A 27832-nucleotide genomic window follows, 5' to 3' on the forward strand; every position below is an offset into this window, starting at 1 on the left:
AATACAAAGGTGAATAAGAGAGTGGTACTTGTTTTCACCTTTGTTTTCCTTCGTTTCCACTTACTCTTTCACATCTTTACATTTCTATCTTGTGTTGAAAGATTGCAGCGGCTTTCCTCCGACCCTCCTTTTCTTTCTGTGTCTCAGTCTGAAGTTCACTAACCCTTTTAATGACTGTCCTGTTCTTTCTGTCCTGTTATAAATTAATAAAAGAGCTATTAGCGAAGTATTCTGCTCCATCGGAACATGTGTGAGATGACAGAAGGGGGAGGCTGAGGATATCAGTGAAAACTGGAAGGGAGAGAGAGGGAACAAGGGGGGGAAAGTACTAAAAAGAGACAGTGATAGATAACGTAACTAAAGAAAGAAGAAAAATAGAGCGAAAAGAGGAGATTGGAGAGACGGTTTGAGATGAGAGAAGCTGACAGAGTGAAAGAAAGAAAACGAGATTAGAGGGGAGTTGTTGAATAGATCTGAGTTGCACTGACACATCAGTTCCCTGTGGCAGGATTTACTCCCAAATTAGGTTTCAATGTGTGCGTGCACTTGTGTTTTATTTCGTCTTTGTGCATCCCAGCTTACGTACGTTGGCAAACATCACATTTGCACGGCCATGTCTTTCGCGCACAATTCACTTTCTCTACAATGTTTTCCAAAAAAACCTCTTCGTCCCTTAAGCTTGAGAAATAATTATAAGCAGCTCAAGTTCTTTGGGAGCGGGTGGGAGGATTGGCTCTTTCAAATTGCTCAGCATGTATTATGTAGATGTGTGCTGTTTTTCATAGCCGGATAATACCGCAGAGGATCCTGCCATTAAAGGGAGAGTGGTGAGGGCACTCTGGATGATTTCTATCCCATGTGAAATGATACTTTCTTCCTCCTTGATGTTGACTTCAGAATGCCTATCAGATACTTTTGCATCTTTGTTTTAAGCGTCTCTTTGCCTCATCCTCTTTGAAATCTCTCCATGTGCACTCAAAATAACTCACATGTGCACGTGTGTAAACTTCGCCTGTGAGAAAAGCAAAGACAAAACAACTCCTTCATTTTTCTAAGATTTGTAGCGTATGAAGCACAGGTGATTCAGCTGTTATGTTGGATTTATTTCTCGTGGTTTAAATGTCTTTCTGTAAACCATCCCTGCTGTTTTGTAGCTGTTAATTATATAATAACATTTTTTTTTTTTTTTCATCTGCTGACTTTTTAGTCTATAATCACCCAAAGAAGGTCAAAGTTTCCATTTCTTTTTTTTCATTCCCTTTTCCCAAGTTTCATTAATAGCCTTCAACACTTTGGCACTAGCAAAGGCCTGAACCCGGAGGCACATTTATGGATATGAACTTAAAAAACCCCAAACTTTCAAATATTAGCTTTCAACATTCATGTGTCAGAGAAGGCAAATTCGAGGCTACAGACCCTCTATAATGGATATGGACCCCGTGGCGTCTGTAACCATAATATTAGATTTTCTGACATAGTTCACAGGCTACAATTTTTTCCACTCTCAAAATTGGCAAAGAGTACCCTCAAAGCAAGCAAATGTAGAAAACCACAAAATTGGATTGATTGTGTCCATCAGAAAATTCAAATTGCAAAGCTGCCACACAGGAAGTGACATCAAATCTCCGCAATGCTTTGATCTACGCTTTGAACCAAACATGGAGTGAAAATTTTATATCGAGCAAACAAAATTCTGGCATTTGATCACTAGATCCTCAGACCAAAGCTATCAGTTAACTGTTTAACTGTAAGTAAGCGCCAAAGACACCAAATGGGAGTTGAGATGGGTAAAGGGTCCTTTAAGATGTTTTATTTCTTTAATAACCAAAATAAAATAAATTCAGACTTCAAAAAAAATCTTATCTGTGCTATTTTCACTTCAGGAAGTGTAAATTATTTATAATGCATTATATACAATTACTGTATATAATTAAATCTGTTGCTGTGTATGATGGTTTCCTCTCAGTGTTTCGGTGTTTTGGTGTTTGTATATCTTGTAAATGTTCTAACTTCACAGGGTAAACATTGAATATGTTTATAAGCAGATGAGCTGTGTGAGACTTCAGGAGGGAGTTGAAGCTATCGCTGTCATTTGATCCAAACCCTTCAGCCTGTTATTGAGTATATGTGTGTGTGTCTGTGACCGCTTATGTAACCTTGTGTATGTATGTTACGGTGCATATTTAAATACTATTCAAAGCACAAATCCTCTCCTAGAGATATGAAATGCTTTAGGACTCAGATCAAAGGAGAAGAAACAGACCCCAGTTCAAGTGAAGCACATGCCCATGTGTGTGTGTGTGTGTGAGAGTAATTACTGTAATTATGAGGTGACTAATCAGTATTGGAGACATGCTGTGGTTTCTGTTTTTGTCCCCAGCTTCTTCTTCTACATAATCTTCATGGCTCCTCTGTCCTCTCTTCCCCTCATTTATCTTTCCTCTTCTTTCCTCTTCTTATCTGTTTCTTAAAATCTTCTACTTTCCTTCTGATTCCCTTTATCATATCTGTCAAGCTTATCTCCTCTTTTTTCCTCCACGTTCTAACAGCCTTTTAACTTTCCTTACAGTTTCTGGTCTCTCTTAGTTTTTCCATCTCAACATCGTGTCTTTCTTGTCTCCAGCAGCTCAGCAGCCGTACACGATGTGCTTCCGGGTCAAGTTTTACCCGCATGAGCCAATGAAAATCAAGGAAGAACTCACCAGGTAAACAAGCACTGGCAATGGCGTATGAGTGACAGAGAAAGAAGGCAGGCTGAGAGAAAATGTAAAGTATTTCAGAGGATTTTCATGGACAAATATCTCTAGAGAGAGGAATTGAAAGAATTGAAAATATCCAGTGAGTTGAAGTCAATATGAAACAAAGCCTCTGAAAAATGTATTTGCCATGCAGAATTAAGGAAAGTCCAACTTGGTACTAGCAAGCTATACCTAATAAAAATATGTTAGTGACAGATGAAGACATTTGGCTAATTTTGTCTGACTGATTTGTCTAAAAACAGACTATTATATGACTTATAAAACTATTTCAGTATGCGTTATTAAATGTTCTCAAGTGATTGATTACTTAAAGTTGGGCATTGACTGAACACAGTGCAAACACACCGGTGTTATACACTGAGCCAGACGTGAATGTCATGGCTACTGAACGGACCCACGCGCAGACAGTTCTTTCAAGGAAACAAAAGGGGATTTATTTACAATAGGGATCACCTTAGTGCAAAATATATGTACAGTGAGTTGGGAGGGGGTCCAGGGCTCCAGGGAGAGAAGGGGGGGGGGGGAATCCACACACACGCTTCCTCTTCCACTCAGTCACCGCCACCGCTCCTCCGCACACACGCACTCCTCTTCAGCCGCACTCGCTCCAACACTCCACACACTGCCCCACTTGGACAGGTCCGGTGATTCGGTCCAGAATCTACAGACAGAAGGTCAAAGGTTAGTTCCACAACATAAAACACGTGTAAGCGATTCTTCTTTGAATATGCCGCGAGCACGAACTCAGGTGGTTCGACGTCCCAGCGGTGAGCTGCTCTGTGCCACTGCCTTAAATAGCAGCTGGGGAAATCAGCCAGATCAGCCGCAGGTGGACACCATCCACAGGGGTGCGTGGGCCAAGAGTGAGAGCCCGTAATGAGCTCCACCCAGGCAGAGAGGAGGAGGAGAGACAAAAAACTAAAACTAACAACAACAAAACCTGTAGCCAGCGTGGGCCAACCAGAGAGACACGGGGACCGTGACAGTGAAGGCTCTCAAAACTGTAGATGAGCCCATGAAGATACTATATAAGTAAACAAACTAAATAAAAGATTTGGAGAGAGTCTGCTCCACCACCAGCGCCACCTCTGCCAAAACAGAGCCAAACACACAAAGCTTCTCTCAGGCGCGGTGATAATTAGAGACACTCACCCAGCAGGGACTTGTGTTCTCTGCCCTACGTCTTACCAACTCTGCTTCTCTTTATCAGTCCTAATTTTCTCTTCAATTCCTCCATCCATTCACTTCCATCCTTTTTCCTCTCTGCCTTCGCTTGTTTTTTTGTCTTTCCGCCCCCAGTGTCTCCTCCCTTCCTGCTGTCGATCGTTCTTCTTCCTCACTGTCATCTCCCCCTCCACCCTCAGGTGTCTCTTCACACCTTTCAAGTCACGTTTCCGCGTCTTTCTGTCCTATATTTTTGTCTTGAGATATTTCTGGAACCTATCCCTCTTTTCTTGCCTAATTTCAACTTAGCTGAATTCTGCTTCAGTTTTTCTCCAGATGTATTATTTATTAGCTCTTCCTCCCTCTGAAAGAGCTGCGTGTCCATTTCTGTTCATTCACGTGTCCTAAAGAAACAAACAACCTCTTCTTAGAGTCCTAAGGAAAAGCATCACACTGGCACACTACTTATAAGTTTGAAGTGGAAGATGAAGTTGAGATGAGTCGTAAAAGTTCAGAAGGAAATGCAGTCAGTAATAAAATCCTGTCGAGTTCTCAATATGGAGTTATGTCTGGGAGCAATTTTTTTCCCATCATCAAAATCCCCAAACTTTTAATGGTAAAATGTGCCTGCTCCAGTTTGCAAGATGTAATTTTAACTCTTGTATATGAAGCACTATTGAAGATAGATGAAAAAGTTAACCCACTGTTCTATAGATCTGTAATTATTGATTATGGTATTAGGTGTTTGGTACCTCACATTACAGATATTAATTGCTAACAGGTGTAGTTTTTAGCACGGCAGAAAAGTGCATAGGGACTTCTTTTTTTTGTTTTTAATTAAATATGCAGTTCAGAGTTCACCAAATGCTGACTGTGTGTCTCTGTTCATTTTCATACACAAATATTTCACAGTGCTGGAATTAAAGGGCAAAGTCAGCACTTACTCGTTATCTAAGGATTTTACAGAGTCAGGCTGACTATATTACTTATCTAGCCAATATAACACACATGAGTAATTTTAACATTATTTGTGTAAAAGAATGCACTCACATGAAGAAGTTTGACATGTTTTGTCAATTATTTATACTATATTGACATTATTCATTCATACTTGCAAACTAAAGTATATAAAGGTGCTCTTTTTGTAGAATTTAAATTGATCTCGGACATTTATCTTCATGCAGAATAACGACATCATTTCTGTGTTTAAGTGTGCACCAAATCTTAATCTGGATTTTTCTATGCTTAAGTCATTTAAGAAACCTGAAAAGCAAATCTGTGTACGCAGACATTCTGACTCAATGTCCTAAAATAAGAGGAAGCACAAAGAAAGAAAAATTATCTAAATGTAGATCATGGTGTTTATTTATAGAGTCAGCAGCACTCTGACTCTATAAATAAAACTATTTAGCTACAGCAGCAGGGTTTTCGCTCCATTCAATCTTTTATGCTTTGCCTCTCCTGTGTCTTTCCCTCAATGAAAAACAAGTTTGATGAGTCAGTTGACTCAGTGGTGACGTCCCAACTGGAAACTCATCTGTTCCCCACTTTTTTTTTGTCTTCACGCTAACACGAGACAAGTCTGCATGTCAGTAGCACTGAAGGTGTTTCCATAGTAGCTAAAGTACCACATTCTGCTGGTGAAGATGTATGTTGCCATAGTTATACTTTCCTTAACTACCATGGCAACAGTTTCAGATTGTTATTTTCTCATTGGGTGGTGAATTTTCATCCAAACTATTTGGAAATAGAAATTGTGAAAGCGGGGTATTGGTTCCCCTTCATAATGTGAGCAGTGGCTTTATATAGTATATTGTAATTAAACGTCTTTTATTTATTTGATTTATTTTAAATAAAAATCTGTATTTATGCTATAAGAATTTATTTCTGTAACTTTATGCATGCATGTGCATCCAGGTATCTCCTGTACCTTCAGTTGAAGAGAGACATCTATCATGGTCGTCTACTGTGTCCTTTTGCTGAAGCTGCATATCTGGGAGCCTGCATCATACAGGGTGAGGACTTACTCATAGTGGATGTATTAGAGATGTAGCCAATATTTCACAATTACATCCTTGGTGACATGTTGGAGTTTTAAATGAAAATCACACATATACATTTACACAATTTAATTTGTAAATTATAAGGGCTGCTATTACTGAAATGACTGAGCTGCTTGGGTTGTGGCTGTAATAAGAATAAGAATAAGGATAATATTTTCTAGCCTTTTCCAGAATGCACATTTGCAAAGTGCTTCATAATTTGAATAGAATGAACACATCAAATTAAGTTAAGAAACTGTAATTACAAATTTGAGTTATGGTGCCTGAGCTGTTGACTCTTGACAATGAAATCTGTAGTCTGTAGCCTCAAATCAAAAGTAATCAGCTGAAGTCCGAAAGCACAAGCTGTAAAATAACTACTAACAAATCACTGTTTGTGCCTGCAAATGCATTTATTTCCTTATTTAATCCATATTATTTAAATATTAAATAAATTAAATTAAATCAAAATTTGAATATAGTCCCAAATCACAACAACACTAAGATAATACCAAGAAAATAGAGAAAACCTCAACGATGATATGACCCAATATAAGCAAGGGCTTTGGCAACAGTGGGAAGGAAAAACTGACAAACACAATTTTAACATGTAAAATCAGATATATCAACTGTAGTCCACATGTTTGCAGGTTTATCATTTTCTTCATTAAGCTTGAATAAACAAGCTCATTGCAAAGAACAAACGTTTAGGAAATTTAAAAATGATGCCAACTAAAAGTAAAATACCTCTTTTAGGTTACTGAAATAACTTTATAAGTCAAAGTGATGTTTTAAGTTTGTTTAATTCAAGATTTCTATTCTGAAATACCCATGTGCTTTTTTTTTTATTTACATTTTGCTGATTTATAAATACTTGTCTTATTCAAGCATTTAAAAAGTTCAGCTAACTGTCATTACTATGTATAGTTACGCAGTCTGTTAATCTAGCGTTACAGAATTATAGTTTTAAATTTGAGCATCCTCTTGCACTGTGTTGGGTAAAATTCAACACTCAGTTAATTTAATGTGCTTAACTGTGTATTTGAACCAAACAATGATCTTACCTAATTATATCAAATGTAACTGAACTTTCATCCAACCTCTGTGTAACCACAGTCTAACCCCTGTTTGACTAAGTTTGTCCTCATTAACCGGCTGCATTTCACAGCATCACACTGTCATTATCCTACTTTTTTTTTTAAAAAGTAGATGTATGTGGACTACTGGGAAAAGGAATAGAAGAGATTTTTTTCTACAGTCAATTAAACGTAACCGTTTAATGCTGAATCACAGCGCAGAGCCACTTGCTTTAATATGGATTAAGAAAAGAATTAGCTGGGCTTTATCATATAAATGAACCCTTGTGGCTCATACACAAATCCTTGAACTGTGCTAACACCCTCTGATTGGCTCATATCCCCAGAGAAGAGAGTGTGACTGGTTCACTTATCTCAAAACAGAGCATGTCTGCAGTGTATCATTGGCTGCTCTGATTAACTACGACAGGTCTCTGTCCTACTTTGTCAGGGTGTTGATTATAGAGCTGGGGAATAGTTTGAGGATTATTGTTTAATTAAACTCCAGGCAAGTTTTTGATTAAACCTTTATAAAGATACTTAATTAAGATATCATTAAAAAAATAAATTAGTGGATTCAATGAGCACAACAATGATCTGTTATTTGAGTCAATTGCTCATAAGTATCTTATTCTGTGGAAATAAAAAAAATTAATAAGGGAAAGATCTGTCTTTGGGCCTTTGTCTTAATTTGAGCAACCAGGAAATTTGCTGATGATACAAAGCTGTTTAATATTACAGCGGGCATTTTGTACTTGGTGCTATATGAGCTTTCTATTTTTCTGTGGGGGAAAACTGGAAGTTTTTTAACCCTAACTGTTAATATGGTCGTAGCCAGAGCAATCGTGGCTCAAGAGTTGGCAGTTCGTCTTGTAATCGGAAGGTTGCTGGTTCGGACAGTCTCGGTCATTGTGTTCTTGGGCAAGACACTTCACCCGTTGCCTACTGGTGGTCAAAGGGCCCGGTGCTGCCAGTGTCCTGCAGCCTCGCCTCTGTCAGTGCGCCCCAGGGCAGCTGTGGCTACAATGTAGCTTGCCATCACCAGTGTGTGAATGGGTGAATGACTGAATGTAGTGTAAAGCGCTTTGGGGTCCTTAGGGACTGAGTAAAGCGCTATACAAATACAGGCCATTTACCATAGCCGTTAGTCCAGCCACCCGCTGCACTCATGGTGTCACAGCTATTCTAACACTTTACACACAAATACAAAACAGGCATGTGACCATGCCTAATAATAGCTTGCAGTCTATAACTGTTCTGACCCAGCCATTTGCAATCCTACAATATAAATATAGAAGCAGTTGCATGTAAATGGAATAAGTACTATAAAATTAAAGTTACAAATTATAAGCTTGCTTAATATGCAACGTTCAAGTTGAGTAAAGCTTATTTGCAAAATAAAACATCTTTCTTTATTTAATTTTGCTTTACAATGCAGTTTTTATGTTAACCTGAGCAACATGACTACTAATTGTAGCTTCATACTATATATGCAGTCAAGGTGTGTTAAATTAGTTCTTTCAATAAGTTAACAAACAATGTATACCCATTTCCTGATGTATTTGACCTATTTTCAGATAATATTTTTACTGAAATCACCCTTTCTCTTTATAGCTGAGCTTGGGGACTATGACCCAGAGGAGCACCCATCAGACTACATCAGAGACTTCAAGCTGTTCCCTAAACAATCCCTCAAACTGGAGAGGAAGATAATGGAAATTCACAAGAATGAGCTCAGGTGAAAGACTAATATATATATTTTTTGTCTCGTGGTTTTGCTGTTTGTCTGGAGAAGGCTTTTTTGGTCTATTGTGGGCTTTTTGGGGGTATTGTTATCACCTCGCCAGGCAGACAGGCAGTGTGTACAGCCAAGTTTGTGAATGTGATAACTCGATGATAAGGCAATGTAGGATTTTTGAATTAATTGAGCTTTGGCGCAGCTACTTTTTTGAAGATCTTGAGAACACAATAACAAGGTGATGAAGGAGTTGCACATTTATACCATAGGTGCATCTACTAGGAGGCTGAGGGATAGCACTAGCGGCCGCCAGTACTTTTTTTATTGTTGTACCGTTTGATGTTGGTGGCAGGTGCTATGCTCACTCCTGTGATCTGTGTTTTAAAACAGGCTGCTGAGACAACTGTCTACACAGCAGACAATAAAATGCTGCCTTTCTTTCTGGTTAGACACAGAATTGTGTGATACCCAGAGATTTAAGCTTCATTGCACTGGAGAAGGTATTCTCAGTCGAGATTTGTTTGAAAGTAAATAAAAACATCCATTAGCTTAGAGGAATGAGCATGAATTATTTATTTCATGCTCCGTTTAGACACCTTGCTTGTTACTACTACAGAATTTAAATTTTGATGAAAATCACTCATCCCTGATAAATTTGATCGTCTTGTGTTCTTTTGCATATGAACAAAAGCTAGGCATTCTGGGTACCACAACTGTATCTTTGAACCCTTATTCGCCTCTTTTCAACCATGTGATTACCTTTCCTGAAGGGAAAATGGTTCTGCAATAAAGAATAGTTTGAGTAAAGAGTCATTAAAAAAGCATGTACTCAGTAGATTGACTATGTACTCTACAGGTACAGAATAAGTTTCTACATTACATGCAGTACTGTATACATAAATCCCCTCTCCTGGGTTGTTTGTGTGTTGCTGCAGCGATTAATAATGTCGTGACCGTCACACTTAACAGTGATTATAAAACATCAAAGACAAATCCTTCATTTCCCACAGCACAGAGGCAGATGATGCCAAGTGCCCTCTGTCTGGCCCGATGGGTACGACTGACAGGATTAACAGCATGTTGATCAGTACTGAGCTGTACAGAGACTTCAGGTGATTTTTGAATGGGAAGCACTCTGTCTGCAAGCTACATTTCCACAGGCATTCTGTAATGGTTTTTATGCTTTCCTTTATCTGCACAGACAGATCCAATATATACGTGTGCAATTTTAAAGTTGATTTATATGTCTGGAGTCTTGAAGTGAACCAGTGTACCACACTCATTTTCCTAATTTGCAGCACTTAGACTAATGAGCAAGTAAAGCATTAATGCCCCGCCCCCCCCACAACCCCTTTGCCTGGTTTGTTATGACTGTTTCCTTTTATAATAATAAGAGATAAGTGTACTCACTTTAATTGGTTAAAAATTCTGTAATACTTTTATTTAAACTGATATTGTCTAAATACTGTAGACTTAGTACGACAAGCAACCTTGTCCTTGTAAAAGAAACTAGCCTAGCAGTGGAGGGTTAGTGCTGTTCTTTCTGGAGAAAAAATAGCAATCCTTAGAATAAAAAGTCAACGCAAATTTGTTCACAACCAAACTCCCTAGATATTGACCTTTAAATCTCAAAACTCTAATAAGATAATTGCATGTATTGATTTTCTATCTGGTTGTATCCGACATTTAAGTGAAATCCAATTGAAAGTAATCCAACATAGGAACACCTTAATAACATATTCTTCAGTCTGTCAGTGTATAAAGTTGGGTCTCTCCTTTCCTCTATTTTCTTTCAGGGGCCAGTGTGCTGAACTAGCAGAGCTGAACATGCTCCAAAGGGCTCACAGTCTTGAAACATATGGAGTCGACCCTCACCCATGCAAGGTAACGTAACTGGAGAATATATACAGTACACAGTAGCTTTACACATAATGGGTTACGCACTGATTTCCACACAGATGGCTTCATGTGGGTGTTATACTTTCCATGCACACAAGCATGTGCGTATCCACTTGTGTTCGTGTGATTTCGTCATCATAGGGTGTTGCGTGTTCCATAGACTGTATATAAAAGATGGATGTAGCCACCGTGTCATATGTTGATTAGTGAGCTCCCGTTCTAAAGCTTTGAGGTGAGTATTTTTGCCATCTAAAAAGCTAGTGCTGGATATGACTGTGAAACCACACATTCATTGACTAATAATTTCAGATGTACAGCTCAACAGCCAGTGAGTATAGTTTTCCCATTTTAATAATGACCATAAGTTTTTAGAAAAGAAAGTAATATTTTATTAAGTACAAGCTTAAACTAAGGGTTGAGCTCATAAAGTCACGAGAAAAGGGTTTGCTGAGCTGACAGAGCAAGAGAGCCAAGGGCTGTTTTCCCAAAGACTTGTATACACCCAGAAGTGTTTTTGCACCAACATGAGGCGCCCCCTGCTGGCCATTAAAAACTATGCACGTTTTAAGGCAATTATGCATTGGATGAACTTTTCAGATGCAAAAGCTACATTCATCTCTTTTGCACACAGTCTATGGTTGGGCCTGTGCAATTTGTTGTGACCTTATAGACAGATGGTACATACTGTATTTTATGGACAATCACACCAGCTGTGCAGCTGGCAAAATTAACCAGCCCAGGACACAGATTAAGTAAGTGTCCAGATGAAAATATGGAGGTTTTGCAAGAAAATAATATTTTGCCGACAGCTGTCACCAATTAATAGCTCTCCACACTGGTAACCCACTGCTACTACTACTACACGAAAACACCGTTGCACACACGTGTTGCACCGACGCAAGCTAGCAATTCCGTAAACGTCTCTATTGCTCAAAAAAGAAACAGCTCCATCCAGTGGCGTGTCGCATTATAGCACCTGTCTACCTGGCCTCACATACTTGCTCCAAGCAGATTAGGAAATAATTTAAGGCCAAGAGCTTATGTGCAATTTACGCTATCACATCCAAGCCAGCTAGTTAATGTTCCCTCCTTGAAAACTAAATAAACTAGGTCCATAAAGAAGCCACTGTTCTGAGGACACAGTGACTTCACTGACTGATCAGAGACCACCATGGTTAGTCAGTGTCATTGATTTGTCTTTCAGCTTTAAATTGCTAAAACTAAACTGTACTATCAGATATGTTACACTTGCTATTCTGCTTCATTCTCCTGTTACTTGTTTCTTTGTTTCTTGTGTTATCCCAATAGATTGAACAGACTGCATCTGATAAAGAAAAACAATATTTTACAACTTGCTCATGGCTCGCTCTCATCCTTTCTGTTCATCTTCTGCCAAGCTGAAGTGTGAAATAGGGACATCCTCTTGTGAACAGACAAATCAAAGGATACAAAGCAGATTAACAAGATATTTAAATTCTGTCTAGTGGGAAGGATCCCCTTTATCTGTTCCACTCTTGTCTGGCAGGCTTTTTTTAAATTAGTTTGCTGGAAATAGCTGTTACTGCAAGTACTGTACTATCATGCACATGCAGATCTATGGAGATAAAGTAAGTAAGCACTAAGATGTGGGAAGCACACAGGGGAAAGGGAGGGATTTACACAGATATATAAAGATGAATACAAATTTAGAGATTTACTGATGATTAATGATGTGGAAGTTATTATTTTGATTTTTCCTCACTACATCAGATTTAGTCCATCAGTCGGTATTTTAACTGCCTTGTTCTTGATTAATTAAAAAGTTTAATGACAAACATGGGATTTTGTGCATCAACCAATGAGGTCATAGATAGTCCACTTGCCTTACATGCTGTGATATGTGTTTTTTTCAGGACTTTACAGGCTCTACTGCCTTTCTTGGGTTCACAGCCACAGGTTTTGTGGTCTTCCAGGGAAACAAGAGGATTCACCTCCTCAAATGGTAAAAACATCAACCTGTAAAAAGCTTCTTTTGGTTGCTCCCTTAATCACAGGTTGTCAGCACAGCAGAAGGCTCCACATATTTGATTTGTTAGATTCTTACACCAGACGCCCTTCCCTTCACAGCATTTAACGGATTACCGTCTCCAGTCTCGAACTGGGAGTCTTTTGTATGTTGGGAAAAAAGCAAACCACTACAATGTGTAGCCACAATTGTCAATCATTAAACATAAATATTAAATGTCTAATCACTAACAAAGCTAACTGCAGAAAACTCTATATTTATGCTTTATCGCTGAAGTATTGCTAAACTTATAATTTTTATTAGAAGCAAATTAAAATAATCATCTCTAACTTTTCCTTGCAGGCAGAACCGTTTGTTTATTTAAACATGACATCTATAAGATTATCTTGCTACAGAGTGTTAAAATACACTTTCCTATAGCCATGCTTTCCTTAAGCAGCAGTTGTAGTACCTCCATATTCATAGTTTTAAACAAAAGTTCATAAGAATAAGGAGAAAAATGTAGTTTATCTATCAAAAGTAATAAGAATTGATAGTGTTATTTTAAACTATGCACCATTGGTAATTAAACTGATAAAAACACACAATATTTTTTGAAATGAGCTATGTGTGTAAAAATTTTTTAAAAAAGAATATGAACGCAGCCCAACAAATGGCAGTGCAATGAACTTTGCACTTTAATTTGCAAAGTCATCGCGTTTAAAATAGTTGCAGCTTTATAGGAACTCTGCTATCTTTTGCCAATGAATGGCATCACGTTGGCAATTACCTGCAATCTGTTTGTGATACTACAGCGAATAACTGTGATAAATGGCGATAGATGGCGATTTAATGGCAAAATGACGTAGGCGCTTAGCAACCTTAGTTTTATATAGAAATATAAAAAGAATACAACCAGCTGACAACCAGCTGAGTCAAGTCCTCTGTTGCTAAGAGATGCGTTGTAAGCAAGTTCTGCTCATCAGTGCAGACTTACGCAGATTGATTGCAATGTGTTGCCAATCTGTTCGGCTGCAGTTATTTGCAAATCCTACCAAACTTTCTGAGAGTGAGTGTAATCACTTCAGACTGTGATGCTGTTTGTTGGTCTTAAGGAGGTTGCCTACCTAAAGGTACTATTCTAAGTTGCTCTACTTGTACCTGGTTAACAGTTATAGGCCAACCATAGTACAAATATACATTTGCTCCTTTAATCAAAGTTTCTTTTAACCCAATATTTCTTTTAACTGGCATTTTTTCTCTATGACATCAGCAACTGGAACTTGTGTTGCTTGGGTGGCTTCTTGTGAAGACATCTTTACAATGACACAATCAATGACAGCAGAACTTTAAATGTACTTAAAGCTTTAAGTTTAGCATTTAGCCTATATTTAACTCTCATCTGCAGATATTTCAAAGTCTTAACTCTGTGTTTGTTTGCAGGGCTGACGTTAGCAAGCTGAAGTTTGAAGGAAAAACCTTTTACGTCATTGGCATTCAGAAAGAGGTGAGCGAGGTGTCTCTAAAAGGTTAAAAATGATGACTCAAGTGAGATGTGCAGTTTCCTCCATGTCCTGGTGATGAATTGTGCATTTTTGCACCAAAGTAATCAACATCCTGCTGACTTGTTAGATATAAACTTCTAACATGTGTTCATTACTTATTACAAAGGCAAATGTTGCACAGTCAGACTGCAGAATTTGAGATCAGTTGTGTGTTAGTGACTGTTTGCCAACCCTGAGCAAAACGGACATCCTTCATTCTCTTTCCTCCTTCTTTCCTCCTTCTCCCTCCCCTTTCCCCCTATCCTCATCTGTGTAATGGTTTTGTCAGATAAATGTGCTAAGTGACTGTACTGTTTGTTATCCTGTCCACCATCACACACACTGTATATGTGTGTCGCTGTTTCAGATCTCCTTAACAGGCAGGATTCACTGTAACAGGATGGTGGGTGTGTTACAACCTCCTAATTCACATTATGTGCTGACTGTGGCCCAAATATTAGACTCCTTCACTGCACCGCATCCCTAACAAAGATAAACTACAATATACAGTGGGGCAAAAAAGTATTTAGTCAGCCACCGATTGTGCAAGTTCCCCCACTTAAAATGATGACAGAGGTCAGTAATTTGCACCAGAGGTACACTTCAACTGTGAGAGACAGAATGTGAAAAAAAATCCATGAATCCACATGGTAGGATTTGTAAAGAATTTATTCGTAAATCAGGGTGGAAAATAAGTATTTGGTCACCTCAAACAAGGAAAATCTCTGGCTCTCACAGACCTGTAACGTCTTCTGTAAGAAGCGTTTCTGTCCCCCACTCGTTACCTGTATGAATGGCACCTGTTTGAACTCATCATCTGTATAAAAGACACCTGTCCACAGCCTCAAACAGTCAGACTCCAAACGCCGCCATGGCCAAGACCAAAGAGCTTTCGAAGGACACCAGGAAAATTATTGTAGACCTGCACCAGACTGGGAAGAGTGAATCTACAATAGGCAAGCAGCTTGGTGTGAAAAAATCAACTGTGGGAGCAATCATCAGGAAATGGAAGACATACAAGACCACTGATAATCTCCCACGATCTGGGGCTCCACGCAAGATCTCATCCCGTGGGGTCAAAATGATCATGAGAACGGTGAGCAAAGATCCCAGAACCACACGGGGGGACCTGGTGAATGACCTGCAGAGAGCTGGGACCAAAGTAACAAAGGTCACCATCAGTAACACACTACAACGGCAGGGAATCAAATCCCGCAGTGCCAGACGTGTTCCGCTGCTGAAGCCAGTGCATGTCCAGGCCCGTCTGAAGTTTGCCAGAGAGCACATGGATGATACAGCAGAGGATTGGGAGAATGTCATGTGGTCAGATGAAACCAAAGTAGAACTTTTTGGTATAAACTCAACTCGTCGTCGTGTTTGGAGGAAGAAGAATACTGAGTTACATCCCAAGAACACCATACCTACTGTGAAGCATGGGGGTGGAAACATCATGCTATGGGGCTGTTTTTCTGCCAAGGGGACAGGACGACTGATCCGTGTTAAGGACAGAATGAATGGGGCCATGTATCGTGAGATTTTGAGCCAAAACCTCCTTCCATCAGTGAGGACTTTGAAGATGAAACGAGGCTGGGTCTTCCAACATGACAATGATCCAAAACACACCGCCCGGGCAACAAAGGAGTGGCTCCATAAGAAGCATTTGAAAGTCCTGGAGTGGCCTAGCCAGTCTCCAGACCTCAACCCCATAGAAAATCTGTGGCGGGAGTTGAAAGTCCGTGTTGCTCGGCGACAGCCCCAAAACATCACTGCTCTCGAGAAAATCTGCATGGAGGAATGGGCCAAAATACCAGCTACTGTGTGTGCAAACCTGGTAAAGACCTATAGTAAACGTTTGACCTCTGTTATTGCCAACAAAAGTTATGTTACAAAGTATTGAGTTGTATTTTTGTTATTGACCAAATACTTATTTTCCACCCTGATTTACGAATAAATTCTTTACAAATCCTACCATGTGGATTCATGGATTTTTTTTTTTTCACATTCTGTCTCTCACAGTTGAAGTGTACCTCTGGTGCAAATTACTGACCTCTGTCATCATTTTAGGTGGGGGAACTTGCACAATCGGTGGCTGACTAAATACTTTTTTGCCCCACTGTATGACATGGTGTCTCCAAACTGAAACAGAAAGCAAGTACTAACTTTCAAACAGTGGATGTCTTGCATTTGGGACACATGCTTCATCTGGTTGCTTGATGTTTATCAACCAACAGAGCTGTGGTAGATTCTGAGCAGCAGTTTCAGTGCCTCGTCTATCTGCATACTTTATTTTTTCAGGATTTACAACCGATGTGCTCTTTACCTTCAGTCTGCCTGAAACAGCTCAAAAACACCTGCAAATCCTTGCAGCTAAAGCCATTTTGCTCTTAAATCTACCAATCAGCCAATCGATGAGTGTCAAAGCTGTTGTCTTCATTACAGAAGCTCAGTTCCGCTCTTTCATCGCTGCTTAACTTGTCAGTCTGTCTGCCTTGTCTGTCTGTTCGGCTCCTCGTGAAAGGCTGAAGATGCACTATTATCTCTGTGTTTCTGTCTCTTCTCTCTGTGTGTAAACATAGTCATCTCTGGTGAGTAAATACAAGTAAAAACAATCTTATCTTATCTTATCTTAAAAACAGTAGCGCAAATCGTTGTTGTATTTAAGTCCTCAATTTGACACCTTTACCCGCAGCCCTGCCCTCACCTCACTTTATGATTGGAGGAACCTTTTATCCATGTTTTATTTCTTTTTTCATGATATTGTCATTAAGTGTTGTTTGTCTGGTGTGTTATATAAAAGTTCTCTCTGCTCTCATTTCATATGATCGCAGTTCTTCTGTGGCTTCCGTCCCCGTCTTGTTCACCATGTAATCAAATTCACCCTCTGACTTCCAGTGAACTATAGATTAACATGCAATGTTTCGCTGCTTAATCTATAACTCTATCCATGCCTCATTCATCTCATTCAATTTTTTCATAACCGTTTCATCCTTTTGATTGTGTGGGTGTGTGTGTACTTTATTTATGTGAGGATTTGTGTGTTGATGCTTGTTTCCTGAATTTTCCACCATGTGGCAGGTCACTCCTCACTCTTCCCTCTCCTCTGATTACCCAAACCTACCTGTCCCACTTTGAGCTGATTGCAGGTTATATAGATGACTTTTATGAGATCAAAGTCACAAATTCTTGGTCAGCTTCTTTTTGGCTGACTCAACAGTTAACTCCTAACACACAAGCATGGCTTACCCTGTGCATGGACCTCAGTTTCATAATCAGCTGTGATATGTAAAGAACAAAAAAGACTTACTTCAGTTTTCAAGGTTAGCTCAACTACTGTACATCAAATCCCATTTGATTCAATTTGTTTGGATGAGCAGTTCTAGAAAAACCTTTTTTCCCCAAACAAGCGTGTTTTTGAACAACCCATCTGCCACTCGATCAGGTGTCACAACGCACCGGTGAACGCACAGCAACGACCGCATAGGTTCTGCTGATGTAGGACGCCGCCCTGCTGTGCGTTCATGCATGTCTGAAAAGCATGTTGCAGAGAAGTGGTTGCAGCTGTAAAAGGCTGTATTTGAACCACGATCGTGATCTTTTAATAAACCTAATTGGTCCTTTACTGTAGGCACACAGAGTAAATAGCATCATCTTTATTGTAGTTAAATACATTTCTGACATCTGAGTTGATTTTTACGTTTTAGAATGTACAATTTCGGTCTCTTCCCCTCAGTGGATGATTTTTTTCAATTAACTCTTTTTTTTCCCCCCAAAAAATCCAAGTCAACGCTTTTGCACGTCAGCCAAAGTGGGACCAAAGGCAGATTAACACGCAGTCCTGGCGCCTTCACACACCTGTGAACACACACATGGCAACTGAAGCACATGTGTGTAAATCACACCTGCATACCTAATATAACTGATATGTGACAGTTTGGGGGCTGCGCAATATAGCTGATGAAGTGGGCACAGACTGGACCCTTTCACTGCTGTCAACTTAACAGTGAAGTGTTTTTTATTTTAACAGACACTTATAGCGGTATAATATCATATTCTGTTACAGTATCTCATTCTCATGTTATTGATTTCATTGCTTCGTCTCTGCCTCTATCCTCTTTGCTGAACAGTATTGATCTGGCGTCCCACGTTCCCAGACTTGCAGAGCCAGAGACTAGATGTTTCCGGGAATAAATCTCTCCTCTTAGTCCATAAAAACCCATGTTCTGCCTTTTAATGCTGAGCACTGTGACCGAATGACTTTATCTTGCCAAGCTTACAGCTTAGGGTCTGTGGGTCAGCATTTTGCACAGCTCCCTCACATTACGTTCAGCTCTTTTCTTGTCCTTATTCACAGTTTTTTCTTTTCCAGTAAGCTCATTTCTCATCCTCACTGTCACTCTTTCTGTCTTTGTCCTTTTCTGTGTAGAAGAAGCTGGTGTTGACATTTCACACCTCGACCCCTGCAGCGTGTAAGCACTTATGGAAGTGCGGGGTGGAGAACCAGGCCTTTTACAAGTACGTCTGCACACACACAAACACGCACACAAATTCATTTTTATTTTTATTGAGTTCTTCCTGTAACTGCTGAGACTGTGCAGGATCAGCTTACACCAAAACCCCGAATCCAGTAGGAACGTTTTGAGCTCTTATATCGAGCCAAGATTTTGCTTCACTTCAAAACCGACTTAATTTTAGCACATTATCTCCTTAATTTACTCCCAGTACTGCAAGGACATGTCGTCGTCCTTCACTGGGGAGCAGCTGATTGCTCCAAGGCCATTGATCTCATCTGCAAAGACTATTGACCCCACTGGCACGGAGGGAAGGGAAACAAGGTTCATGACAAGACAAGATGCTAACATCTATGTTCATTAATGTAATCGAGAATCAAATATAGTGGGCAAGCACAACAGATCTGCTCCTTTTTGTCAATCCCAGTTCAGTGAGAATATGAGGAGAGCAGACTGATGAATATAAAACAACCGAGATGGAAAAACACAAGAGGATGTCACATCTGCAATGTAAAATTTGCACAAAATAACAACCCAGGATCTTCAAGAGATCCTGAACCGTTCATCTTTTCCTATCAGCTTCACACTTATTCATCATTCCTCAACCAAGATGGCTATTCTTCATTTAAGGTTGTTCCTGAGCTTGATATTAGCAGTTGGATCTTTTGCTCATGTCTGAGAAGATGAGCCGTGTGAAAAGAAAAGGAAGAGGCACCAAACAGCAAAGTGCGTGTGGGCGTGGAGGGGGATAAGAAGGCTCAGCGGCTCTGAACAGCTGGTCTCATTTGATGGAGAGAGGTCAGGCTGGAGGAGATGAGATTTTCCAAAGGTTTGACGCAAGAACTGGAGGCTGCTTTGTGACGGATTTCTCTACGGTGGCCTTCCTCCTCCACACTGTCAGTCAATCTGAAGGTCTCCCGCTCTCTCTTAACTGCAGGCATTCTTCACTTTTCACATGCTTTTCTCTCTGCCTTGCTTTATTTTATCAAGAGGCACCATACATGCAGACAATCTTACAAAAGGAAGACATCGTTATGAATTTGTAAAATAGCCCTTGCCCCATACAACCCTGAATACTGACTTCCTAATGACAGCAGCTCATGTGTCTCTAAAAGGCGGACTGAGATGGAGTGGATGTCAGCTCGGATGTCAGACAAGCATCAGAGCCGCTAAATCAAATCAGAGTGAATTGAGTTTGTGAACGGCAGCCAAGCAGAGCTTTTCCAGCATATGGTGTCTCGTGCACGAAGGAGAGCAGACATGTGTGTGTCTGTGCTCTAGCTCCTTCTCTGCTGCACTGGAGTCTGGTTTCACATGATAAATTATATAGAATGAAACATGAAGGTTTGACCTCCAGCCATGAGCTTTTAAAAAGACACACCGTGCTGTAAGCTTGTTGAGAGGCTACTCTGTGTTCTGCGAGAAAAAAAATTAGTGAAACATTATTGTGATGAGAGTTTGAGCCTTTAAAAATCTGTTATTCTGCTACGACATGTGTTAGTCAGGGTTCAGTGTGCAAGGCTGCTGTACACGTAATGTGTCTCTTTTTGTTTCTTCCTTTCTTTGTCTGACAGGTGTGCAAAGTCAAGTCAGATAAAAACAGTTTCCAGCAGTAATATCTTCTTCAAAGGCAGCAGGTTCAGATACAGGTGAGGTGTATTATATGATTAAAGAAATCATAAGGAATATGTGCAAAGAGAATTGGGAACAACAGAGATGAGGGGGGTATGGTACATTTCAAGCACTGAAATGTAAAGAGTTAATTTTGTGTAAAAGTGTACAGAGTGTTTCGGTCCTGCACATTGTCACCTTACTCTTTACTAACAGCAGCATCATCTTACCCCATGCATTTGTTGCCAAAGTGACAAAAATGGATGGAAAATTAGATCATCAAGACACCAAATAACCAAGATGGGAGTTCTCGTCATTGCACATCAGCACCTACATCCTGGTTTCTATGATTTACTGACTCTAATATCACCGGAAAGCTTCTATATACTCTGTTATTGAAGCTAAGTGAGCCCTGATTCTCCTCTCAGACAAAGCTCTTTACCAGGCTTACACTTCAGCCTGCCCCATTTCATCAGCTCGCTGAAGCATTTTGGCTTAAGGGCTCAGCGATGAGTAATAGCATATGGTGGAATTTGTTCTGAAAAATGGGAATTGGTCATTTGTGCAAAACAGGACTGAGATTTGTATCCCATAAATGAAGGCAGTTTATGCAAAGCCGAGCAGATCGGGTCTTCACATAATGTGTGTTGATCCAGCTGATTCCAGTATTTCCACCAGTGCTGATGCCACTGTCGCTTGAGATATGAAGTGCGTATGTTTTATATCACCCCCTAATTTATGACTTAAACATCAGTCTAAACAACAATAGATTAATGGGTAAGATGAAGAAGCCTGCTGGCTTTAAACAGTGCAGTTACAGTCTGACTAATGAAGCTGCCGACTGATGGCAGGAAACTGTCTGCTCAACAGGAACAACACTGAATGTAAGCCGAGTAGCATCAAATCTGATTTTCTCCTTTTCTTTTATGACATGAAGCAATCGGTGTAACTCAGACATACTGTCCGTGAAATTATAGTAGCACATTAAAAAACAAAAAATGCTCATGGGAAACTCTGCATTCATATGAAAAACTGCAAAGACCCTTGCTGCATTAATAGAAATTAAGAGTATAAGTAGCAGCCAAGTGCTGCTATTCAAATGCACTTCATTAACTGAATGATTACTTCAAGTAAAACTCATTCGAGACATTCTCAGGAGGGGACATCCCAGAAAATTCACCCCAAGGTCAGGTCGTGCAGTGCTCAGAGAAACTCAGACTCTATAGAACTCAGTTAGCATGTTAAATGCTAAAGTTCGCAACAGTACATTTAGATAACAACTGAACAAGTGTGGCTAGGTGGATTCTTAGGAGAAAGTCTCTTCTTTCTAACAACAAGGCAGCACAGCTTAGGTGTTCAAAATTATATCTGTCCAAAAAATAAGACTTTTGGAACAATGTGCTTTGGACAGATCAAAGTCAAAGTGGACCGAATTTCAGCACAAACTGTGATGCATGGTAGTATACTCATATGGAAACGATATATATAAATCTTATAAAGTTTGTATCTGTCTTGTGTGAAACTTGTATGAAAAGCATACAAGAGTGAAAACAGATATAAGATCCCTTGAAAAATTCTAGAAATTAAACTTGTATGTTTTGGATACTTAATAAAACAATATATGAAAGTAATGAGAAAGTGGCCACTTTCATGAGTAAATCATATAAGCCTTATATGATTCACTATATGAAGTAGGCCACATCTTATGCAAGTGTTTTATAAGTTTTTACTATTTCTTTTCCATATGGGTAGGGTTGATGATATGGGCTTAATTTGTAGCCACAGGACCTCTACATTTGCAGCCGTTGAGCCGACCATAAACTCCTTTGCACACTAAAGATTTCTAGATTCAAATGTGAGGCTGTCTATCAAACAACTTGGATCAATATGACAATGATCCCAAGCAACTGCAACAGACTGTTTGAAAAAGGAATGATTCGAGGCGTTGCAATGGTCCAGTCAAAGTCTGGACCTCAAACCGACTGCAATGCTGTGATGGGACCTTAAGAGAGCTGCGCATAAACAAATACCTGTGATGTGAGAGACTTATAGAACAGACATATAGAAAATTATTACTTCATATTATTGTTGCAAAAGGTGGTTCTACAAGCTACTGCTTATTTTTTCAGATGATAGCATAGAGTGAACTTATTCATATTACTGTCACAAAGGGCCTCGGGAGGTTTGTATAGTTCTACAAATATGCATGTAAATGAAAAGGAGTACATTTTTTACAGACCTGCCTATAGGGAGACTAATGACCTGCCATCGTAACATTTTATTTTCAATTACAGTATTTTTATAAACACAAACCAACCTTTAACTTGTGTGTTTTTCTGTGTTAGTGGCAGAGTAGCCAAGGAAGTGATAGAAGCCAGCTCCAAAATTCAGAGAGAGCCACCAGAAGTGCGCAGGTAAGGACATCTGAGAAATTACCTGAAGTCACACTATTTCATATAAAACATAAAATAAGGACAATTTCATCTATTGTTCTGCAGATATGAATACCAGAGTGCACATGGTGGTGTTATGTAAGGGTGTTAAAAAATGTATGACGTTCATGTTTTTCAGAGCTCAGTTTGGTCAGAGTCGAAGTTTTAACTCTCTGAGCCATAAAAATCTCATCATGAACATGGAACCTTTGGTACCTGCACTGCCCTCCACCAACGAATACGAAGAGACGGCCGTAGACAGTGGTAGGAGGATACTGCTTACTACAGACCCAAATACACACAACAGACATGCACTCATGCCCCTCTAAGAGACATTTGTGAAGTCACATGGGATCTTCCTTGTGTAGGAAGAAATCCATGCACAAAACTCAGAGAGAGAGAGCTTTAATTGAGCAGCTGATGCTCCCATCTCGCCATCAATCCTGTCTCCCTGGTGACCAATTGCGACATACTAAAAATACCCTCTCATGATCCCCCCTAAGGATCCCACTATAATTCTGACTGTCAGTTTTTCCATGTGTCTGCACCTTTGTGTGTTTTTGCAGACTAAGATTCCATTTTTCCTACTCAGACATAAAAGGCTGATGGGGTGTAGATGTCACCCTGCCGGGCAGGCTGCACATACACGGAAGTTTTTAAATGAAAACTGATACCATAGATGCATCTACAAATAATCTTAGTAACCTCCACCTCAAGGTCAGAGGTCAAGTTTTCTTAAAATCTTATGAATGCGATAACTCGAGAAGAAAGTGACCTAGGATTTTCAAATGGATAAAATAGGTGCATCGGCTAAATATCTAGGATGAGTTTGAATCGCGGTGACCTTGACCTAAAGGTCAAAGGTCAGAGTTCAAGTTTTTGAAAATCTCCTTTGATCTCGATCTCATTTCTCACAGCATTTTCTTTGTGTACTTCACACATTACAATAACCTGTTTTCATGTTTTCAAACCACGGATAGTGCCTGAGTCCTGTCTTCACTTAGCTGCTGTTGATTAGAGGATTAAAACTCTTGGTCAAAACACTGTTGTGGATGAAGAACGATTTGATGCTCATTTTACCCTCAGTTAAAATTATATCCATCCAGCCAGGCACGTCTCTTCCATCGCCTCAGAGCTTCTCCTCTCCTTCAGTCAGTATTTTTCACCTCTCCTGTCCTCACCTTTAATCCACCTGAACCACATTCGTTAGGTTCTCAAACATGTACAGTGCAGTCATGCTGTTGCACCATCACTGTCTACAAATTATTTATAGACTTCATCGCTTTCTCTCATGCCTTTTTTTGACAGATTTTAAGGTCACTCCGTCGTTTTATCCACCTCTATTCTTCTTTGTTGCTTGTCTCTGTTTTTCACTCATCTCCCTTCATCCCATTTACAGGAAAATCAATTCTTTCTTGGCTCGGGGTCAAAGACCTGCAGTAGAAACCATCTCGGCTGTATCAGCTGGTTTGGGCGGGACAGTAGGCCAAATAAAGGGCCTTGTACAGGATACAGGCTGAGTAAATAACATAAGATTAAATTTGAAAATGCCTTGTTTTCTTCTGCAGTTCCTGCCTTTCCCTCTGGTAATAAGATATTAAGTGATATAGTTGTAAATTATTTTAAAACATTAGAGGTTTAACAGTAAATATAATAAACTGAAGAGTTTACAAGAAAAAAGACATTTTAAAAAGAGATGAAGACATAGATTGTTCAAATTAAGATTTTTAAATATTCATGTATTGTCAGACTCACAATATGCATGAAAAATGTAGAAAGGGAATTTGAGAGAGCACTTCTTAACACAGGCGTCTTAATGCGAAGCAGGTACGCACATGAGCCCGTGCTATAGTCCTCCTCCCACAAGTTTCCAACATTGCATATGGGAGTTTATAGAAGCTTTTTTTCCTCACTGACAAAAAAAAGATGCTGAGTAGAGCTAAGTTTAAATGTCAATTTATTATTAAAAATGAATTACATTCAAATTTCAACTTCACCATTTGCATGTGAGTTTTCGATGGTATCATATTTGCTGCATCTGGCTTTTTTTTTTTTTTTTTGAATTTATTGCTTTAAATATTTGTTTTGCCATTTATTTAGGTTTTTTGTGCTAATGTTGTGGAGCTATAAAAAACTCATCAAAATTAATTCAATTCAATTCCATTAAATTTTATTTCAAAAGCACCAAATCACAACAACAATTGCCTCATGGTGCTTTATGTTGAAAGTCAAGACTCTACAATAATACAAAGAAAACATGTGACAGGAAGCCAGTATAGGAAATATGCTCTGTCTTGCACCTGGCATTAAGGAGTTAATAAGTAAAATTTTTTAGATAATAACCTGAAATGTGACTAATCGATGGCAGGAAAAAAAAAGGAGAAAGAAAACAAGCTTCCATGGGAGTCAGATGAGAGTTATGTGATTTGAGAGTTTAATTACGTTGCATGTTTTCACCCAACCGATGTGATTGGACGACACATCACTGTTTCATGAGCTGATTCTGCTAAGGTGGCTGACGCAAGGACTTTAAGATAAAGTGTCCTCAAGATGGTTTAGGGTCACAGTCTATATTCAGAGCACTAATCTCAGCCTTTACAGGGGAAACAGGAAGCTGACCCAAGGTCATAGCTGACCTTGTTCTGTTTGTACAGTTTGCTCCCTACTTATCTACCACAATCCAAACGCATACACTCTGGCTATGTTTTCTCTAGGAACATCATTAATGGATGTTTTATAGCCATCAGGCTTCATATTTCCGCCTCACAATCCATGTTTTTGCAGCAGTTAATGCAGCATGTGATCCAACAAAATCTTTCATTTTCAGTCTCACAGCGAGGCGAGTATTGTAGTGAATAAAGTTGGATTGTACCCAGTTTGCTGTAGAATTGGAATTAGGTTTATTTTATTGGTGGAAAGACTCAGATAAAGACAGGGTTGCAGAGAGGAAAAGAAAATGATCCCCCATCCCGTCCTGAGTCAGGCCTGTCCCCCTGTAATCAGTTAGATTAGCTGCCCCTTTGCCACCAGGACCACCTGGTTATATTTAGAAATTGCAGCTTTGGGCCTGATCCTCCTCTAATGCCCCCTCCACTCTTTGTTACCATCGCTGACATTCACAGGAGGGCCCACCATGTCTGTGCATAAGCGAGAGAGAGAGAGAGAATGTCTCTGGTGCATTGGTGTGTCTCTCACCATCTCTATAAGTGTTTGTGTATAGGCGTGCGTGTGTTGGAGCTCAGCTGGCAGCCCAGTCAGTCAGGGTCTTTGTGCAGACAGCTGGTCCGGCTTTTGTCATCAAACTGAATGATGGAGCTTCTAGGGCACAGAAACAGCAGTGATGTTGGAGGCAGCCTCGTGCAGGGTAGTTTGGAACTGGGCGACGGTCCCGGTGTCGACAACACCCAGAATTACGGGAGCAAAATAGGGGGACTCGAACTCGACATGACACCAGAGAGGCTGCGGGAAGAAGGGATGAAGCAGAGAGAGGTTGGAGCTCTTGAAGTATTCCACCCAGGAGAGGCTGAAGATGAGCAAGACTCATCGATAGTAGTGGCTGAGGCCTTGAGGTGCCAGGTGAAGATAACAACCAGGCGAAGCCTCCACCTACGTATAGCCAATCACACAAGACGGGATGTCTATGTGCGACTGGTGGGCAATGGGGGTCGCATCGCTGGATTCAGTACTGGACCTCAGAGAAATATACTGGAAGAGAGTAAGCCAAGTGGAAAAGGTCACTGTGTGAAGTTTCTTTTAGCTCCTAATAAATGTATCCTTTGACATTTTTTCCCACAGTCTAACCAGGAGGTAAACGCCTTTTAAATTTGTGAGCCTGGTAGCTCAGCAGTTAGTTGCCAGGTCTGTTGTGGCAACCGCCTGATGCAAACTGTGAATGTAAGCTGCCAAACATGGGACTCTCAAGAGGCTGCTTTAATAGAAGTGTGCATGTGTGCATAGTTTAAGTATTACTCATGTTATGCGGACTTGATTTTGTCCCCATAACATTAAACATCTGGGTACCCAGAAGTAAATCATGAAATAGGGTTAGAATTAGGTCAGGTTGAAGTTAGGGTTATTGTTGAAGATCTAGTGGTACGATTAAATCTTCAGCTGCTCTTCACACCACTAGAAATACTAAATGTGGCTCGTGTGAAAAGTGTGCTGGATGGAGCGCGTGGGAGGCAGCATATATGACACCCACTCGTTAGCTGTAAATTTACAGATCATTACCTGCTCTCTTCTTACATCCGCGCAATGTGATGTCACAGGGGCTCTGTGCATCCTGAGGACCTGACTGGTTAAAGACTGGACATTTGCATCTGACATTTACTTCTGCTGGATCATATCTGCTAAAGTTTAGCACCCTGCTCTGCATATTTACAACCTTAAATGAAATGATGATTAAGCAGATGGGTCAAGATAAGGCACTTTAAATATTTGATTAGTAGATTTGGGAATAAGTTTAAATGAATTAAATGATTAAGTTAAATTAGTAAATAGTGAAGGATTAACAAAAGCACAAGTACTGATTTTTTTTTAATGATAATGCTTAATAGTTTTAGTTTTACTCCACCTATCTTTATCCCACTGGCTAAAATATCCTTTGAGCTTCATCAGTGATCCTATAAACAATTGACATGCAGATGAAAGACAAAGCAATTCCCTCATTTACAGACACAGTGAGAAAGAATTATTGCTAACCTATTATATTTCAGCATTTTTGATGCCAAAAGATGTATTCTCATCATGAAAGACTGCAATCAGTTATGCACTTATGTGCGTTTAGCTGACTTAACAAAGTTATATCACTTTCACAAATCGGCGATGATTTTGGTTGAAAAGTAGATTTTATAATTCGACTGATGAAGCTGTAATCCTTCAAACAGCTCAAAAATTGAGCTTAAAAGTTTAAAAAAAAAGAGCTGAGCACACAGTTAATGGAGTTGATAGCTGATTTATTTCTGAACAATCATAGAGACAAATTTACTTTTGAAGTGTTTGAGTGCTAAAGATGAGGTTACATGACAAAGATGAATCGGTCTCTTGGCACTTGCATAACAAGGGAAACCGCTGCT

General features: G+C 39.7%; 1 protein-coding gene across 4 annotated transcripts in view; it reads left to right on the forward strand.

Annotated features, from left to right (window-relative positions):
• Positions 1-27832, forward strand: part of frmd3 (FERM domain containing 3) — a 61024-nt gene that overhangs the window by 23182 nt on the left and 10010 nt on the right. Inside the window, exons 4-14 of one of the 4 annotated variants that reach the window (XM_085294622.1) lie at positions 2624-2705; positions 5841-5938; positions 8656-8779; positions 10576-10663; positions 12571-12659; positions 14106-14169; positions 14496-14609; positions 18630-18718; positions 20289-20363; positions 22671-22739; positions 22897-23021. In XM_085294622.1, coding sequence (XP_085150748.1) covers positions 2624-2705; positions 5841-5938; positions 8656-8779; positions 10576-10663; positions 12571-12659; positions 14106-14169; positions 14496-14609; positions 18630-18718; positions 20289-20363; positions 22671-22739; positions 22897-23021 — 1017 coding nt within the window. The remainder of the gene's footprint in view (positions 1-2623; positions 2706-5840; positions 5939-8655; positions 8780-10575; positions 10664-12570; positions 12660-14105; positions 14170-14495; positions 14610-18629; positions 18719-20288; positions 20364-22670; positions 22740-22896; positions 23022-27832) is intronic. The other 3 variants (XM_085294623.1, XM_085294624.1, XM_085294625.1) reach the window with 3 other exon arrangements.

Source organism: Mchenga conophoros, linkage group LG12, assembly GCF_057382185.1.
Source record: "Mchenga conophoros isolate Kocher_MC1m ecotype Shallow Benthic linkage group LG12, M_conophoros_male_GT1.1, whole genome shotgun sequence".
In the NCBI taxonomy this organism is placed as follows: Eukaryota; Metazoa; Chordata; class Actinopteri; order Cichliformes; family Cichlidae; genus Mchenga; species Mchenga conophoros.